The sequence below is a fragment of the Trichoplusia ni genome, chromosome 11 (genome assembly GCF_003590095.1).
Source record: "Trichoplusia ni isolate ovarian cell line Hi5 chromosome 11, tn1, whole genome shotgun sequence".
NCBI classification, from domain to species: domain Eukaryota; kingdom Metazoa; phylum Arthropoda; class Insecta; order Lepidoptera; family Noctuidae; genus Trichoplusia; species Trichoplusia ni.
The window spans coordinates 12,212,752-12,232,458 of NC_039488.1; the positions used below are offsets into that span (position 1 = coordinate 12,212,752).

A 19,707-nucleotide genomic window follows, 5' to 3' on the forward strand; every position below is an offset into this window, starting at 1 on the left:
AAAAAGACGTATGCAAATAAGTTAGACGGGCTTCAAATTATTCTACAGTATAAACTTTGTAGTCTACAGGGACTCTTATTCTATGTCGTTAATGTACACGGTATCCAATATTACAGTTACTTTAACAATATTTTCGATTCATATTTTTTTTATATTACATCTTTCAAATATATACAAATATCTACCAATAACAGAGGCTATTGTAGATCTCTCAGACTTAAGAAGTTAGCAGTCATTTCGGAATGTTCTGTTTTTTAAACGAATTAAAACTACCATTACATTTTCACATTAAAGATGGAACGAATTTTAGGAATATATAATTTTTAAATAAAGTATTTAAGTGAAAATATACACGGTGATTTTTTAATCGTCTTACAAAAGCAGCCTAGTTCATGCATCCGACTTATCCGACTCCGATTATTTTTTTTTTATCATCAACTATGATAATAGGATAAATCTGGAACATACTCTTAAAAATGATAAAAAACGCCGCCGCCCGCGCCCTTCACCATTGTAACAAGGCTCGGACCGCGCTCGCAACAGAGATGTATTTCTAAAAAACTACGAATTGCATCATAATATTGAATAAAAATTGCATTTTAAATCTCATAAATACCTATTTTTTTATCATGAACGTGTTCTAGTCATTAGATACATGAACTGGGCTGCTTTTGTAAGACGACAAAAAATCACGGAGTATATTTTCTTCACTGGACATTAAAAAAATGTATACGTAAGAATCATCAGACGTAGTCAAAAGATAATTTTCCTTATGCTCCATAAAACGATGTCTTTTTCTTAGTTCAAAACTACAACATAAGCTTGTGTTCCGAAGCTCTTATTACAAAGCCTAATCGAATCCAAACGTCACAATTTAAAATGTTAACATAAAGGATACTTCACCGATTCTCCCGATCCGACCGATTCCGGACAAATTCTGTTGTAGTTTCACACGTTAACGAGAAAATAGAAGTGAGGGAAGACAAAATAAATAATTTATTTTAGATGCTTGAAACGCTTCAGAAGAATGATTCCTTTTTTCCTTTCTAAATTTGACTCTATTTATCCAAGCATCACTCACTCCAATCCAATTATCAGTTACAAGTTTTAAAATATATGACTACCTCACAAATAATATGAAGATTACGTCCAATGCCTAACGGTTCTCAATTTCTTTGGTGTCGTTACCTCTGAGGATCTTGGGCAGGGTCCCGCTGCCGTACCGGATGCCGTAAGGCCGCAGGTGGTATATGAGGTAGTCCAGCACGTACATCAGCTCGGGGCCCACGTAGTGGAAGGAGACTGCGTGGTCGGAACAGCAGTCCAGGCCCTGGAAGGAAGGAGGGTATATTTCAATGAAACAAATTAATAGATTTAAAAAAAATCTAAAGACCCACGTTTTTAAATGTATCAAAACCGGTCCAGCCGTTTTTATAGTTGTAAATTGCATTGACATCGGGATTGAACCTACCCTGAAAATTTTAGCCTGCTAGCTTATCGGGAAGTGCCTCAAAATTTAATTGCAAAAATCCAACCAGAACGACTAACAAGGTATAAAAACGTGGGAAAAATAGTTCAACTTAGATTATTTTTTCACTTCTGTCAAGCTTCCCTCAGTCCTCATTTTTTTTTGCTAACATGATATGGTTTTTTCTGTTTTTGTAGTGCTTTGTAGTCTTCTTTTTGTTCGATTTTTTTTTATGAAAAGGAAGTAATACGAACCTCATCAGTGGGATAGAAGATGTAGTTCCAATACCAGAAGTTCTTATCCTTGTTGGGGAACAAGTGGTCCTGCGGCACGAAGGGGAAGAAGCGGCCGCGCTGCAACTCGTCACGGGAGTCCATCGCACGGACTCCGATCTTATCCAGACACTTGCCTGGAAAAATTGTAAGTTGAAGACTGAATGTCAGTAAATAACGAAAGTACTTAGTTGTGTGTCACAACTTGTGACTGAAATAAAGTCAAGTTATATAAACACGCGTCGTTCATTTAGAATTTATATAGAAAAAAGACTACAAGCCTTCATAAGTATAGAAATGATAACATTTTTTAAGACCGACGCAAAAAGAGGATTTTTTCAAGAGTGACGTATCTATCTGTCTGTGACATCATAGATCCCGAACGAAATGAGCAATTTACTTTTGTATTATTGATGAATTATGTGCAAGTGTTCTTAGCCTAGTTCATGATTCATAAAAAACGGTCGAGGCGTGTAAAAGTTGAGGGGTTGAGTGGGAACAAATAACCGTATTTCTGCAAATATACTCAAGTTTCCAATGAAAGCGTACTGAAATAGAATATTGATGAATAAATCAAGAGCGCCAGTAATTACAGTAGAACTTCTAAACACTCAACGTTATTCGAATCTAAACCTTATGCAGTACAATATAAGGTCTATTACAGTGTTTCAGTTTATTTGTCGTCTTACCCATCTCAGCGTCTTCCGCGCCGTGATCGCCCGCGTTGCACAGCTGCGGCGTCGGCAGCGCCTTGTTCACGAACCTGTCTAGAGCTTCCCGACTCAACACGTAGCCCGCCCCACCGCTCATGTAGCCCTGGATATTAAAATATGACATCATATAGTCCAATTAATTATATAGAAATACGCAGTAATCATTCCGTATTTTGGTTTCTTGGAAACTGTTTTCAACAATCCATAGAACAAATTTGACCTAAATCTTTGAATCTAAGATGACTCTTTTAATTCATCTTGGTTTTTAAGACTGTGAAAGCATTTGTATTTTGAAAAACAAATGTCAACCAATTATTTTAATCGCTAACAACTTCCCATTTCCTTTTCGTACCATTAATCTTCCGCCATATTCAAAGATCAACAATATTCAGCGTTCAGGGATCTAGAAGTTCGGTAGTACTAACCTGTGGTGAGAAATGTTTGAAACGGCATCCGAAGTATATGGGGTCCTTACTGTCGAAGTCAGCAAGCATGTACCTCAGGTTCTCCACCACCACATACCTTTAAAGAAAAATTGGTTTTAATTATGGACTTCAGAATAGCTAATTATTTGATATATCTGTGGTTTTTGGATGCCTGCCCAACCAATATTTTAGACGTTGTGATTGATTCTTAGGATTCTGGACAAGCTATCACAATCGTAAGGCAAACAGCTGCCAAACTTAAATCAAGTCCTGCGTCGGATGTCAGATGAGTTTTGGACAATGGCAAGCAAATATTGGGGGTTAATAACAAAAAGAAACTTCGCCACAGGACCAGAATTAGTAAGCGGGACGAGCTCGCTTCCTTCTTGCAAGACAATGATAAATGAAAGAAAGGACGGGAGTCCCTTACCCAACAATGCGACCCTAATAACTAGTAATTATTAACATAATAACAAAGAGACACAAAAATTTCATCAGCCATGGATATAGACAGAAACTTGTACGATCCCAAAATAAAAAATTATAGCGTGAAATTTTGCTTTACGTAACTAGAACAGTCTTCAAAAAAGAAATAAATTTAAAGACGTCTCAAAAGATGACTTATGATGCATATTCATGAGCTAAAAGAAATTGAAGGCTGTATGCAGTCTGTAATATATTAGAACTCGAAATAAGTAGGTCAAATGAGAAAACAATAAGAAGGTTGTCTACAAACGAAGACGCTTTAGTAATTAGTATTATTGTTGAGCGCATTTCTGTTTAAAATAAGGAATTATGTAAAAAGTGTATCTCCGTTTTTCAGCAGCATAAATTGAAACAATTTCTTTCCCATATTTTTTTTCTGGTACCATACATCTTTCGATTTCAAAAGTTCAAAACGACATTTTCTAATTTAATAGGAATTCCAAAACTGAAAAGTGTATCTGAAAATTTTGCACAAAAGTGTATAAAACAGTCAGTTGCACCATATTTAAATCCACACAGCGGAAAATTACAATAAATTAGTCGCAAAATGTATCCACGTGTGGTTTAAGGACAAAACATTAAATTATATACGGTTTTCTTGTGCGTTGCGTAATTCGCAATTTATAAATGAGATCAAACGGAAATTACTCCAGTGTATGGAGAATAGGCTGGCAATTTATTACAATTTAGCAACGACACGCTTGCATTACTGCAGTGCAATTTATTCTAGTTACTTTGTATGGTGGTATAGAAAGTTTTTGCAGTGAAACAGGTACTTTTCCAACTATTTTTTCGCTAAACAATACAATGAAATATCAAAAATTTTGTTATTTCCTATGGCTGCTTTCTACTAGGACTACGTACACAGACTACTATTAATGTAACATTTGTTTCATGTTCCTAGCAGAAAAGCAGTTCTTACAGCCCAAGATAATAAGAATTTCCAGATGAATAACAAAACAATAGGGATGATGTCAATTTTTTTTGCAGTGTCCGTCTTGTAATTTTTTGTATCATAATGGATACGTATTTTTTTATTTGTCCCGCAAACATAAATTGACCAAATTACAGTGAATGAAACTTACGCGTGACGTCACGATTGAGTATAAATTTTACCATATCGTTACGTCACAAGCCCCCTCTCCTAAACTTTAAAGCAGTTAATCTTTGTCAATTCTAGTTTTTCTGAAAAAGGAAAAAATACGTGTCTCATACTTTTCAATTATCTAACTGAGGGACTAATGAGATTTTTTTTATACCCAGTCATCTTCCTATTGTTGGACAAAAACCAGAATCTGCCTAACCTTTAAAAAAGGATATCTTGAGATTAGTTATGAACATAGATTAATCATGGTTTCATCAATTAGTATCGATGAATACAGTTGATGCAGAAACTTCCGCTGTATCTTCAAAAATATAATAGCATATGTGTAAGAGAGACGCCTACTTAACTGTGTAGAGGGCGCTTTCACTACTGTAATCAAAACCCCATGAAATACGCTGCCCACCACAAATTCATCGCAAGGTAGTTTTTCGACAGTTCAATGAAACACAATGAAACCCTACTTGTCGGCAGATAAAAATCTGTATCATGACTAACTTTAATGTCTTTCATACATGTTCCATCCATGATAATATCATACTGATTAGCAGCTCGATAAAACGCTCGTCAGATAAAAACAAAGTAGACTGCTTGGGTTCTCATATAAATTCTTCAGCCAAAACTTTTCAACATATTCTCTCATTACAAAATCTATTTGAATCAACCATACTGCTAGTTTTTTTTTTTTATTAAAAGATCAACACTTGGGTATTTATCCTTGTGTCTGAAAAGTTTCACAGACATACAAGCTCAAGGCACAGCTCCTGCCAATTTTCAACCATTTTGTGTCAAAAAGACCAAAATAAATTACAATACATTGACTAAAAAGACAACTGCATTGTCAATACATTTCTAATCAAACCGAACGTCACTCGAAGACAGTTCGTCCTTTCTCATTCAAGCAGAACCTTGACAAATGAATAAAATATCAAACTCATAACATAATAGGAGCGTGTTGTTTTACACGACCGTGTCTAAAAGGGGTGTAATGTGTTTTCCATATGCAAATTACATGTTTTATTGCGTTTTAAGCGAACAATACTCGACTTTCCTTGTTACCGGTGGAAAGGGATATAATATATATTTTTTACTTGTCAACACTGATGTATATGTGATATAACATTATTTGTTATTCAGGAAGAATCTACATATAATGTACAACTGCTATTTTATTATATGTTGAGAAAACAACATATCCGCCTAGTTTTGTTATCGGTTTAAGTTATTATTCATAAGCACGCGCCGCGGCGGTTTTGCACGCCGAACAGAGTATTCTGTAGTTTGTTAAAAATTTATGTAAATAACGTTTCTTTTATAAAACATGTACCTATCAGGGGACATAATCCGCGATTTGAATTGGATTTAATTGGAGAAGAGACCTTTTTAGGCATTTGACCTCCTTCAAGGGATTTGCCAAAAGCTGTATTAGAATGCATGTCACATACATTATTGATTAAAATTCATATTTTTTCTTCTTTCACTGAGATTCACTCAATGACTTAATAGATTATATGACTAAAAAATTTGTTAAGTCGGTCAAACAGAATTCTAAAAAAATATTAGATACGTATTTTTTCTTATATCGCGTAATCGCAAAAAAATTGAGATACAGTGATTTAAAATCTCGTATGACGTCACTTACCAGTACGCCTTTTACTAGCAAGTGATGTTTTTAGCCCCCTCATCTATATTTTATCCCTATAGTATTTTTTAATGATGTGATAAAACGGAAAATATGTATCCAATAGTTTTTGGAAACGATTTATATTATAAGATTCAAATAATCTATTATGAAAGTTAGAATGCCTTCTCAACGACTCTCTTAGATATTGCAACGTAAATAATAAACATATTTTGTAACCCTGTCTCTAACTGACTCACTGAATAAACACGTCATTGTAAAATTGTATTGTTTAATTTTAATAGATACTGTTTAGAGATCATAGATCACAATTAAAAGCAGTATACTGCACTGTTACCAGGGACCTTAGGACCAGAAATCATTGTTTAAAGGCTTCGCAAGCAATTTAATAATAGTAATTTTCGTATACGACTTATTGAATATGAAATTGTTAATAAATATAAAATTATTACATCTTTTTCGCAAACTGTTTTGCGGTAAAATCTAATTGGATACAAAAAGCATTTTTTACTGGATAGACGCTTTTATAAACGCCTAGCCTGTCGTTCTGAGAAATTGAATCCCTGAGCCGAGGGGAACAACTTCGTAATGAGCTCATACATAATGTACGCGTTAATTTTTCTGCACGGATAGAAGTGTGGTTGAGAACACCACGCCAAACCCACTGAGCACGACGTGTCACGAGTTGGATACCCGCCTAGGGCGTCAAGCTTTTGTGGATCCACAAATGGTTATCCTGAGTATGTGTCTTTGTGCAAGGTCTAAATTCCCTTAGCGAGTCGTCGTTCTTTTTAAACAAGCTGCTATATTTTTCTTTGCATGAATGAAAGCAGTAAAACTACTCACGTATCATCATCAGCTTTCAGGAACCAGTCGGCATCTCTTCTATGATGTTCGTACACGTAACGGAAGGCCGCCTTCGTTTTCGCCCACAGGAAGTCCCTGCCTTCAGCGACTGGTAGCTTTACTGCGGGTAGACTCGCATCTGGAAACAAGAAATAAACCTTTTTTTTATTCCTCTGTCCTACAGGGTTTATTCCTCTGTCAGGAAGGTCAGGAAAACATCAAAAAAAAATTCGTCCAAAAACATAATCCTAAAAGTAAATTATTTTATAAATATTTTACGCTTTGTAGTCAACCATTCAGAGGCCGCATGCATATTAATCTTTGATTTAATCGTATTAAAATTGATTTATTATATTGTTCGTGATGATGTACTGATAGGTAAATCATTAAATTTAATCTCTACATCCGCTTGAGATCGCAATCAAAGTTAAGAATTATGTAAACAAAGAGGTAATTAAATCGTTAAAAGCACATGTGATTTTTCAGTAAAATTGGAAAATCCTGTCAGACATTTTTACAGCGCAACGTCATTCTTTTATCTAAGTTTCTCAAATTATTGATTAAAGATTAAGGAGAACAATTTTATGGTCTTATCTAAAATGTACCAACCCATATTACTGCACATATTACGGCACTTAAGGCTGCTCGAGGCAAGAAAATATTGTGCGAGTACCACTCTTAACTAGAGCTTTGCAATGTATTGCAATTAGCCCCATATTTCTAGCTTTGTCAAAGGGGTTATTTTGTTAATAAAAATTGACATCGCGGGGCGACCAACAAACATTAATATACCTGCACAAAACACCCAGACTCAGAACAAGGATTTGTGGATCACACAAATGCTTGTCCTACGAGAGGATCGAACACTATATGAGTTTAGCGTGGCGACCTCAACCACTCGGCTATCCGTTCTTTAATTATGAAAAGAAGATTGTATTTACCATCACTACTGCTCATGAACAGGAGTATGTTACACCTCTTCCCCCACGTGGCCTTCACGTGTTTCGCTTTGGCCTCATGGTTTTTGGGCTGCGTCATGACCCAGCAAAGTACCCTGACCTTCTTAGCCAGTTCATCTGCGACGGTTCTGTCCTCATCCTTGTGTGCTGGCTCATCGCTACTGTGTTCCCCAAAGTTAAGTATTGGATGCTTGTCAAGATCTCTCACTGAATCCCTGAAACGTTTTCGATGGTTAGTGGGGTAGATTGTAAGTCATTATATAGTAGTATCTGGATGTTTAAATTATTAATTAATTCTTTCTCTTGTATGTTGCGGGTAGTTCACAATTGAAAGAACATTTTAGAAAATTGGACTACAATTATGAACTTTAATTCAATTAAAATTACTTTAGCTTATCTTCTCTTATCTGGACATGCCAAAAAAAAAATGAATAGGGTCCAAATCTCAATTATTCGAAAGCGAAGCAATATCAAAGTCCACACCCCATAATTTTTTTCTGGTCTGTCCAGATCTCTAGGATGGCAATGGCAACTCATAAGTTCTCATGCTGAAGTCTATAGCTTGCTTACTGTTTAAACTAAAATGGACTCTGTACACCAGAATGGAGTGCTTGAAAAGTCGAAATCGAATTAAAGGTTTATGACTGAAAACGTTTCGTACCATAAAAGGGTTTGTGAGAACTAAACCTAACTAAATCTTGTGAAACAAGTTTATCGCGCTTTGTCTAGAGAGAGAGTTACTGCTACAGTCAGTGTTGTATGCTGTCACACTTCCACAACAAAAAGCAACAGTCCTGAGCTCAGAGTACAAGTGAATATGGCAACAGCAATAAATATGTATCTAGAATCTACTTTCAACGCATACAAAAAAAAGACAACAGACTACTACTACAATCAGTGATAATTCTAAAAGATTAAGGAAAGACCGAGTGATAACCCAATCGAGGATATAGATTTATCGTTTCTACCTTAATTATCAATAAACAAATATTATAATGTCATTCGGGATGTTGCTAATACCGGATATAACAAAAGTATTGCAAAGACGAGTTAGCCTTTCTGTATGTCTTGAGAATTTTGAAAATGTTAGGTCTTTAAAATGTATGTCATATTTTAACGTTGACTTTGATAAGACAGGCCTTATCACTGTAGATATATCCGTTACAAGTGCAACAGACAGTTAATGGGGTCAACTCGATCTTAGTACAACAGATTTAGGATTAAATTACGTTTAATAAACAAATTACAACGAAAATTAAGTATAATTTTAATGAATCGCGTAGATATTTCGTTCGATTCTTAAAATCCCTCCTGTATCCAAATTACTTTTAATGATTTTGGCTTTTGACAGGAAACTAGATATCAGTAAAAGTTTACAATCCAATAAAACCTTCTTGATAAAACCAAATCGCAAATTCAATTAATGATTATAATAGAGCTGCAAACTCTACTCAAATTGTTTTGAACTTTCCTGCTTCGCAATAGAGTTTAATTTGAATATTTTTTTAGTTTAACAGACGCAATAGGTATAAAGTAATTACTCATATGATATTTAAGTTATTAGTGTGTACACAGGTGAGGAACTAAACAATATGTAATCATATCTATCCAATTTAACGAGGTTTACTTGTTCAAAGCATTAAATAAATCATTGTACTGTCACTACATTAAACTTTAAGTACATTCGCGAAGAAAAGCATATCGATGTTAATGGTGGGAACGGTCGACGGCAAAATTCGACAACAGAATTTCGTGCTATTACAACCTTCTTGATGAATGTACTTTAAAGGAAATATCATTTTTTATTTCTTATGGTACGAAACGTTTTCAGTCATAAACCTTTAATTAATTTATTTATTTTATTTAATATAACTTTATTTAAATCGATTTCGACTTTTCGAGCACTCCATTCTATAAAAGAGTCCATTTAGGGATATGATTTACCACCAGAGAACAGTAGGTAAAATAATATGAATTATTCTATCAAAGCCACAGCAAGCGCCCCAGTTTGGCGTAGCCATTCAAAAAGCATGAAAATGATAAACAAAACTTATTCTACAACTAGTTTCTAGATACTAATAAAAATAACCAAATCTGTCAGTATTAATTCTGTCAGGATATCATATCACAGTTGATGTATTCCGGGCAAAACAACGGCATTTTTTTTTAATTATAGTGACCAAAAATTTAAAAGAAAAAATCATTTTTACAGTGGGTTTCGCTTTCCATCAAAACTCTCTCGTGTTATTACAGGATATAATAATAGTTAATACTGACAGATCCACATCCTTACGAAGACTTATCACACGAAATAAATATGAAATACTAAAGAAAACATAAGAATAAATATGCATATATGAAAGGTATAACACCGTTTACTCTTGAAGCAAAGATGTAACACTTTTCTTCTAAAATAGATCTTTAAATATAGGAAAAGTAATACAAATTTTCGAAATAATATAACAACATTTACATTTTAAAAACGCCATACATTTGACTAGCACTGGCAGGTATACTTATTATGTGGATCCCTGCCCCTCGACAAAAGATCACCAGGGCACATGAGCGAAAGAATTGCTATCTAGAAATGCCAGATTGCATTTTATTCCTTTAATTTGGCAACAAGTATTATACTCCTTTAAGCACACATGTGGAAGAAAGAAAATGCTCTACGCCATGTAGTCGCTGCCACCCTCTTCCGCATTAGTATGTAGAATAAAAGGGGGTGATGATAAGTCCTCTATTCTTATACAGCATTGAAAGTTTACCAACACCAATTAATTTTTGGTGGTGGCAAAATGTATGGTTGAATTACCCCCACCAAGTGGAGACAATTTCTGTAGAAGAATATTACGGCAAAGGGTTCACAGCAATGGAGTTCACCTTACCGTACCTTTGTTTAGCTCAGTCTGTTTCAACTATCGATAAAAAATTACAGAAACATATAATCTCAGTCAAAACCGTAATTTTGTGACAATTTGAAACAGCTGTACAAACTCAACGTGCTTTTGCCCAATTGTTTAATAATACAATCCTTATATTTTGTAAAAAGACCAATTAAGTAATTAACAATCATGTGAATACAAGTTTACGACCTTGAAGTGGCTTATTTTGTGTTTATAACATGCCTTAATTTTGAAGCCTATTTTATTTCTTCTTAGCAAAGGCAGAGAAACTACGTGGCAACCGGCTGTCATGATATGAACACGTTTTGCGGAGGAATGAGAATCCTATAGTTAGGAAGGTGTTGAGCATGGATGTGGGTGGATCCTAGGGATAGAAGACCAAAGAAACGATGGATGGATTGTGTAAAAAAGATATAGAGTGTTCCTTGTGAGATGACGTCAGATAGAAAGGTACGGGAGGGGAATATTATGTTGCGCCGACCCCGAAAAAAGTTGGAATAAGGGCAGGGGAATGATGATGAGCAAGAGCAGGGAAGAGCGAGTTTTGCGAACTCTCCATAACGTTGAGTTGCAAAATTTCTGGTAATTTATACTCTATTATAGTTGCAATTCGAAACATACCTATGTGAGTTGAAGATACAATTAGCATTGTAATCAAATTAGTTTTGTAAATAAATTGATAGGAAAACTTGCTACTAGACGTCGACTATGATACATAATACATACCTACGTAACAAGCTCTATCAGTTTTAAAAAACGAATTCAAACGAAAATGGAATAAGATCCGATCAACAATAAACTTTAATACTGGCTGTTTTTTCTTTTTGTGGAAGTATGGTACGGTAAAGTCTTTTCAAAAAGAGTATTTATTATCTAACAGGATAATATGAAAAACATCCTTATAATTATAATTTTCAGGTTCGTTAACCAGTAACTGCATAAAATGTATGGGTTCACCACAATTAAAATATTTTTAAAAACATTAAGTATTTTTAATTAACAACTGAAACACATTTGAATCCAAGGAGATGTAGACAAACTATAAAAGTATAGACAAGCTCTTGTCCTTGACCAAACCGCAAAATTAAAGAAAAGATATATTTTGCTTTGACATAAAGACACTTCTCAATGGCACATGATTTACATAAATTGCAGTTGACTGTACCTACAGTGTTTAAGGTAAAATCATGTTCATAAATAATTTACCGGCTAAACCTCTATTTTAGAATTGTTTTTATTAAATAAAGCATGATATTGGTAACCAATTTTATAAATTCTTACTGTATTTTTCACTGATTTACATTTAATTTTACTTTTGATAGTATTTTATTTAAAAAGATTCGATATTTAAAAGATTAACGTTAAATTCATTGAAATATCTTTGCTATATTGGACCTATAGGTGATAGAAACAGCTAAACAAAAAAAGCTACAATGAAACAGGTAGACTAGGATGAAGCCGGCGTCAGTATAAATATTTCAAATTCCCGAGTTCAGCTAGCTATATCTAAGGCAAATATTCAACGTACGATAATGACAGGAATACGTTTCACAAATAATAATATTGATAAATATATCACTATGGCTGAAGCCATGGCTTGAAATTAAAAGTTTATAAATTGGTTACTAATAGATACGAGATGAATTTAAGTTTTGACTCGGCATAATTATTGATCCTTATAAAGACACCACGTGCCAAAGACTAGGTAAATAAAATACAATAATCAAATAAATCTGACCACAATTAATTAAACTGATATTTTTTTAAATAATAAAACACTTTATACTCTGGTCTTAGAAACTAACACATAACTATGTATATTAAAATAAATGATTATTTTAACATGTATCATTAAAAACAAAAAAAAAAATATTTAGCTTACTAACATGCAAACATGCAACTGGTGCAACAGAAAAGAAAAAAGGCGCCATGCGACATGCCAAAGAATGCCATAAACTAGATAGAGTTACCTGTAGGACTGCCAAGCAACCTCTCGAGTGAATCCAGTCGATGTTAATATTATGTATGCAAAACTAAATCCAGCGGAAATCCCAATCACCAGAGTTAGAAAGAACCGGCGCCCCATCACCCGACCTTCCGCCTGCACATTGTGGTACATTGTTTACAATCTGCGCTCAAATTATTTTCACTTATATTTTTTGATCGCAGACCGCGAACGGCGTGTCTACGCGACGAGTCGAGTGGCCTTACACTACTTGTACTTCAGCAATTAGACATGTCAATACGTTTACATACAATTTATTTCAGCGATCAATAAGATATAAAAGCGACTGTTAATATGGATACGTTCGCACGAGTGCTGCTGATAACAATTGCCAGTTGTGAGAAGTTTTGTCTCGTACGCACGTAGGGTTAAACAAATACGAATTCTTCTTTGTAAATAAAACAATAAACTACTTGTACTTTACATGTTAAAAATGCCAAGCATTTATTAACTGAATTTGCACTTCAACTATAACATATTTAGATAGTTTATCCGTACACCATAACACAAACTACTAAGATTTTATTTTTTGTGAGCCACGACGATGCTATTTAGACTTATCGAATGACAAAACGATAAGATTACCGATACCTACTAAATTCTCTGTATTTCAAAATTGATTTGGATAAAGTCGTGATAAATCATTACATTAATTACTAAATTATTGCATTAGTAGATTATCTGTAAAGATATCTGTATCTGTAAATATTCATTAGAAATGTGTATTAAATTAATTTGAATACGTCTATGATGCCTTGCTATCTGCTATAAAAACTTACAATGTTTTGACCCGGCTCCGTTTGTAAAATAGTTTTTTTTTCTTTTTTTTGGAAAGACATTTAAAAAAAGCGTTAACTATTGTTTGTTATACTCATAGTCCTCAATATTTAAACACGTAATTGCTAAATACTTCTTTACAAAGGAATGTCTGATTCCTAAAAATTTCAGTAATTTACTGTAAAAGTGGTAAGAATTTCACTTTATTAATTTTGTTTGCGTATTTTCTTTATTACTTTTCGTTTCTTTCTACTATTCAAATTGTTTATATTTACGTCAAGACTTATTATTATTATGCTGTTAGTCACGACTCAATAAATTATAAAAAAAAAACAGATGTTTCAATCTCGCATTACATTGACAGTAGGTGCGTTAAACTTTACCGTATTTTAATTGCAAACTGTTGATTAATGCAAACTTAGTTAATACATGCATTGCTCACTAAGATTAGTGAAATATAGAAAAACGGAAAGAAAACGTCAAGAAACGTTCTATGTATTTAATTAATAACTACCAAATTAGTGGGCTATTACAGTCTCACTGACAATCTAATTTTTACATAAAGCATTAATCAGTAGGGATTATCATATTATTGAACTAGCAGCCTGCCTCCGTGCGTGATGAATTGCAACATTAGCCACGCATTTCAACGCGCCGGCCAAACGCGGCAGTTCGGGTTTAGTCACTTCGAGTCTGACACTACATACGTCCTCACCCGAGGAGGTGGGTGTCTACAAGGACTACCTGTCTTAAAAAAATAGAGCGGTCTGGCTCCACTTCTCGAAGTAAGTCTTGCAGTTCTTGTTTCGCTGCTCTAAATAGTACAGCGCTACCTTGCCTTCAAAACTGGAACAAAGGCAGTGGTAGACCCCCTACAGACCTACCACCAACATAACACTTAAAAGTAGATAATCTGTGCAATCGTGGAACAGAGAAGCTATAGCGTCGTCGCATTTACATATCTGTATTCATGGTGTTTAGCTCCCAGGTCCGTGTAAAACAAAAGGGTAATCAGTAGGATTCCAAAATGTATATTCCTTAGAAAATGAATTATTGTTTTTATCAGCCAATAAACTAATATTGCTGAAAGTAACGTTTACATTTTAACCACGTAAACAACTGATAAACAAGATGTATTAATCGAGTACCCGATTAGATCGACTAATCGATACCAGCCTTTAAATTACCTTACCATATACACCTACATACGTTTTCGCGACGTGTATTAATTATGCATACAAAAGTGTTTGATAAAATAATTTAAGTAATGTACAACGTAACTAGAAACATTGAGTTGCTATGTATTTAAATTACGCCGGAAGACACTAACTGATAAAAAAAAATTATCAATTGAATTAATTGAAAAACTAAATACAAACGACTTGATATAAATCGGTATACGTGTTCTAGATTTATAGATATAGAAGATAGAAGATTCTCTGTATGGGTACTTTGGTAGCGCATGCATTCAAATATTTTATTGTCTAATAATACCAATTTGGTCTCATTGACGTCCTAGTTTTGTCTAGTCAAATGGTATTCAAATAAAATTGAACGATATTGTAGACAACTGGCACACTTCTTGTTTTGACGAAATCATAATTTCTTTATTTAAATATTACTGGAATGCAAAAACCTCTTTTTACTATTTTTAAAAGTGATAACAATAACTATTCTACTTATACAAGGTATTTTATTTTATTTTCAATTCCAGTTCTTTATCATGTAAAGAAGAAAACATTAAGTTATATAGGGATACTTTTAATTCTATATATTTTATTGTAAAAGTTTATTTCTATATTGCTTTCTTGTCTAGACATACAGGGCAAACGACTCGTAACGTAGACACACTTACTAAAAATGACGAATATGGGATGTTTCGTATCATTTTGAGAAGTCACTCGAGTGACCCGGCCGACACAACACATTAGAATTAAGTTAACACATCACTAAGCACTCTCTTATTTTTATTTTTAGGCCAAATTTGTTCAACGCACTTTTTGGAACCATGCTGTAAATATTTTACAGTTTTAAACAAAAAAAAAACCGTCACTTATCGTGATTTTTCTTAAACGGCAGTCGTTAAATTGTTGCACTTCAGTTAACTTTTTAACAAGCTACAGGCAAAGGTAATGTACAGAACAGCCATAAAATTTCTTTTCAACACGACCCTTCGCCACCGGTTGTTCTCGCGAATAAAGAATTATTGGAATTTAGGATTTAGTATGCAGATACAAGTAGACAATCGGTGTGCGTCAAATCTGAAACACGAGCTATTGTCTCGCTAACATTCGGAATGTAGAAAATGCGTGCAAAACATGGCTTTAAATAAACAAATGATGCAGAGATGAATCTTTGAATTAGCAGAAGTCTTCGTACATCATCTGCAGTATAAATGGCTGGATGCCAAGAGAGCATTTGTCACAGTATACAAGAAAGCTTGATTGGAACATAAGAACGTCATAGCTGTACAAAAATAAAATGGAAAAGTGAAATTCACGGAGAAAATATTTAGGATGTACAAGAAGAAAAAGCTGTCCAATTAAAAATAAGACTATCAGAAGATAAACTATTGTTCAATAGAGCGGACTTTTTGGAGGAATTATAGGCAGATAATTTGCAGAAAATACTGCACTCTGAATTCTTATACGTATGAAAATAAATGGGCTATCTAAATGACTATCAATTGCCAACCATAATTTTGTTAATACAGCATGATTCCAACAAGAGTAAATATCGTAGACATCTTTACTTAAAATGAACATACACTTTTGTTTTTCACATCGAAATCACTCGACACATCCGCCATCATAGCTTTTGAATTACTAAATCAAACTTTGCAAATCTAAATCAATTAAAAACCTCGCTTTTACGACTAATAAAATACTTTATACGGTTGACTTTAGTAGTAAAATACAAAATAACACTGCATGGTCATTTAAATCCTGATTAAAAAGTCAATACTAAATAAACTATATTTTACTAGTTATGAATCAAATTCTTAGCGTATCAAATGGTTTACCTTTAAGTATATAAAACGGCTTAATTAAGACTTTAAATTGCCAATAAAATCTTATCGTATGACCAATTAAGTTAAAATCAGGGTAGAAATGGCGATAAGGATTTAACGGATTATAAATACGTGCGGTTACATAGAGTACATCTTATTTTACTTACTGCAAAAACTTCTATCGAAAAAATTGGTATGCGATGGTCTCGCTGCCGGTAAGACCTCTCATTGGAAAAACGTAATATAAGCTAAACGTGCTATTTTCACGGCTTGCTCACATTGACAAAGACTTCATAGCAATTTTCAAACCACAACCTAAATAAATACTGAGAAATAATCTACTATTTTAACACTTCTCACAATACACATCATCCACAAATGAGTAACGAATAATATTTACCAGAATTGGAACATGTCCTACATTAAACAAACTAGTTAAAAGTTTAAAACTTGTGAACGGACAGGATGTCATAATGCGCATATATCTCTATCTCATTGAATTAAAATATTCAACATCCTCTTTGATAAAAATGATGGTTATACTACACTTGTAGAGGCAAATTTATCATAGTTTTTCGTCGTTAGTTTCGTCGTTAGACATATACTTAAAGGTATCGTTAGATAGTTTGCCATAAGATGCAATGTGCGTACTTTGACAAATTTCCATGCTGCCGACAAAATTTTAATTTGTCTACTAGTCCAAAGTTTTGTCCGAAAAGACTGAAATGAAGAAGACAAACGGGGACAAGGAGTAGAATTAGGGATACGATAAATTATCCCCTCTCTCAGTATAAGATACGTGAGGTGCTCAGAATTGGAGTTGCACTAATAATTTAGCGTCTTTATTGAATAAGCTGACAGGGAAATGAGTTCACCACTCCTTGCCGGTAGATTGAAGTTGCCCATAATGTTCGTAGGGCAGACACGGTATTATAAGCTCTTAAACTGTTTCTCATGTGAAAGAAAGAGAGGACGCTAGACGCAACGTGTAGAGGTCTCGCTTACACAACAGCAAAGATACTGCTCTAAATATAAGTAACTGTTTTTGAGTGAATTCTCGAAATCTCGACGACAATATTATAAAATATTCGTCATTGTGTTGAATTAAAATTGTAATCAGTTAATGTGCTGTTTATTTTATGTGGTATAGCATTTCAAAAGAGATTAAGGTTAATCATGCTAAAAGCCATATTAAATACTTTTTGTTACATCAAACTTTTAGTATGTGCGAGGTTAAACCATTACTACTAAATATTTACACTTATTTACTGTTACACTGATTACTAAATATTGATAACTTTTAGTCATCACTTATCCTTAACGACTTTTGCAAACAACCAGTGTCTTAAAAATATAGAAAAAAACTTTAGAGTATGGCAGTTGCTTGGAAACTAAAACTGTGTGGTATCATAACCTTTTTTGGTTTATGACAAAAGGCTTAGTGGATACAAAAAAAAACAATTTTGCCTTTGAATATCCAAGCACTTGATTGTTCTACATAATTCATTAATCCATCGAGAAATTAATTAGTTCTATAATTAAACTTTTAATTAGAACAACTTGGAACAAATCTGAGACTAACTGGGTCTATGAATCATGTGAGGCAAGTACTTCATATATTTTGTAGCTAATTTTATGATTTGAAAATGGTATGTTGTTATTGCAATTATCATTGAATAGAGATATTATCATGACAAATACATTAAATACTGAGGCTTATCAAAATAAAAAAAAGTATAATTTATGGTATTACTTTTAACGCAGTTCCAAAAAAACGAATCATATTTTTTTTTAGATCCTTTCAAAGACAAGTGAAAAGATCTGAATATGTAGCTCCTTAGCTTTATCATAACAAATGGTAAGAAAATCGTTATTGAAACTTGCTCATGAACTAATTTATGCACTAAATATAAATATTAAATCTCTGTTTACATGATAATATGCAAAGAATAAAAATAAATTATCTTGAATTTGATATTTCTTTAATATTGTTTGAGCTTTAGGTCTTTTTATGGCTATAATATGTATTCTAAACAGATATTTGTTATATTGTATTAGTATGGCATAAGTTAAGTAATAATCAAGTAGACTTATTTTTTTACTAATACTTTGGGTCTAGCTAATTTTTTAGCTACTAGACACATAAATATCTGTGCAGCTTTCTCTATGTTCAGATGTCTCCATACAAAATCATTGTTTTCTATCTAGTGTAGTAGTAGACCTTCTACTGTGCTAAGTTTTAAAGTCAAGTAATTGTATTCATGTGTATTTGTACATAAAACATTCAGTTATCCTTAAAATATTATACTACTAATTTACTATTTTTAGTACCTATATTCTGACAATAAAATAAACTAATGATAAAATGATAAATGTAATAAGAAATATTGTTTATAAGTTTAAATGCATCAGAGAAAACTCGAAACTTATTACTTATATAAAACTCTTATATGACTATAACACTATGTAGACAGTATGTTAAAATACTGTCTACATAGTAGTACTGTCTACATAATACAATTACAATATTATTTCAAGTATTTTACTCTACAGTTAATTTACACCAGTAAGTTTAAGGTAAGAAAGATGACATATAAGAAGAGCTTTTTATCAAATCGATAGATAACAACACTACCCAAACTTACCTTTAGATATTTACTAAATAAACAAACAAGAATAAAACATTACACATGTATATTAGTTGGTTAACATAGCTATCAGAATCTTTACACATCATAAATTAACCTTTATTAAGTCTACTTTAGGTTAATTATAACTTATAACAACAAATCATTAGTTAATTCAATAACATAGGAATCAAGTGAGACAAATTGATCAGATGGACTTACGGTCATCTTGGCGGCTTATTTAGGACTTCTTACGCGACGTAAGGACATATTTTGATCATGTTACACATTATATACCTAAATAACTATTCCATATTTAATAAGAGGCGTCAATAGTTCAAATATTATCGCAAATTGCACGGCATTATCAACAACAAATGTCAAAGTCGCCCAGTTCACCAATTGTCACTTACAATTTTTGTTGTTTCGCTTGCGTAGAAGGCTTTTAACCACAAATAAAAAGATTGCA

The 19,707-nt window shown here is 33.3% G+C and overlaps 1 protein-coding gene across 4 annotated transcripts; it reads right to left on the reverse strand.

The window, feature by feature from the left end:
- Positions 1-776: 776 nt before the first annotated feature.
- LOC113498994 (glycoprotein-N-acetylgalactosamine 3-beta-galactosyltransferase 1) lies at positions 777-19,633 on the reverse strand. 4 transcript variants are annotated; one of them, XM_026879297.1, is made up of 8 exons: positions 19,461-19,633; positions 12,790-12,920; positions 7,896-8,128; positions 6,955-7,093; positions 2,879-2,975; positions 2,430-2,556; positions 1,723-1,877; positions 777-1,330 (listed from the first exon to the last, which is right to left on the reverse strand). In XM_026879297.1, the coding sequence occupies exons 1-8, from the start codon at positions 19,464-19,466 to the stop codon at positions 1,157-1,159; spliced, it is 1,062 nt and encodes a 353-aa protein (XP_026735098.1). In that variant the 5' UTR covers positions 19,467-19,633; the 3' UTR covers positions 777-1,156. The 4 variants fall into 4 exon arrangements, with proteins under 4 accessions (XP_026735098.1, XP_026735095.1, XP_026735096.1 ...); XM_026879294.1 differs by lacking the exon at positions 19,461-19,633 and adding an exon at positions 17,012-17,168; XM_026879295.1 differs by lacking the exon at positions 19,461-19,633 and adding an exon at positions 15,457-16,152.
- Positions 19,634-19,707: the final 74 nt, after the last annotated feature.

Coding starts and splice junctions, on each gene's coding strand:
- LOC113498994 (XM_026879294.1), bottom strand. CDS start 17,092: ATGCGCATTATGACATCCTGTCCGTTCACAAGTTTTAAACTTTTAACT. Junction 7,094..7,895: donor GTTCATGAGCAGTAGTGATG/GTAAATACAATC, acceptor TCTTGTTTCCAG/ATGCGAGTCTACCCGCAGTA. Junction 1,878..2,429: donor CGCGGAAGACGCTGAGATGG/GTAAGACGACAA, acceptor CAATTTTTCCAG/GCAAGTGTCTGGATAAGATC.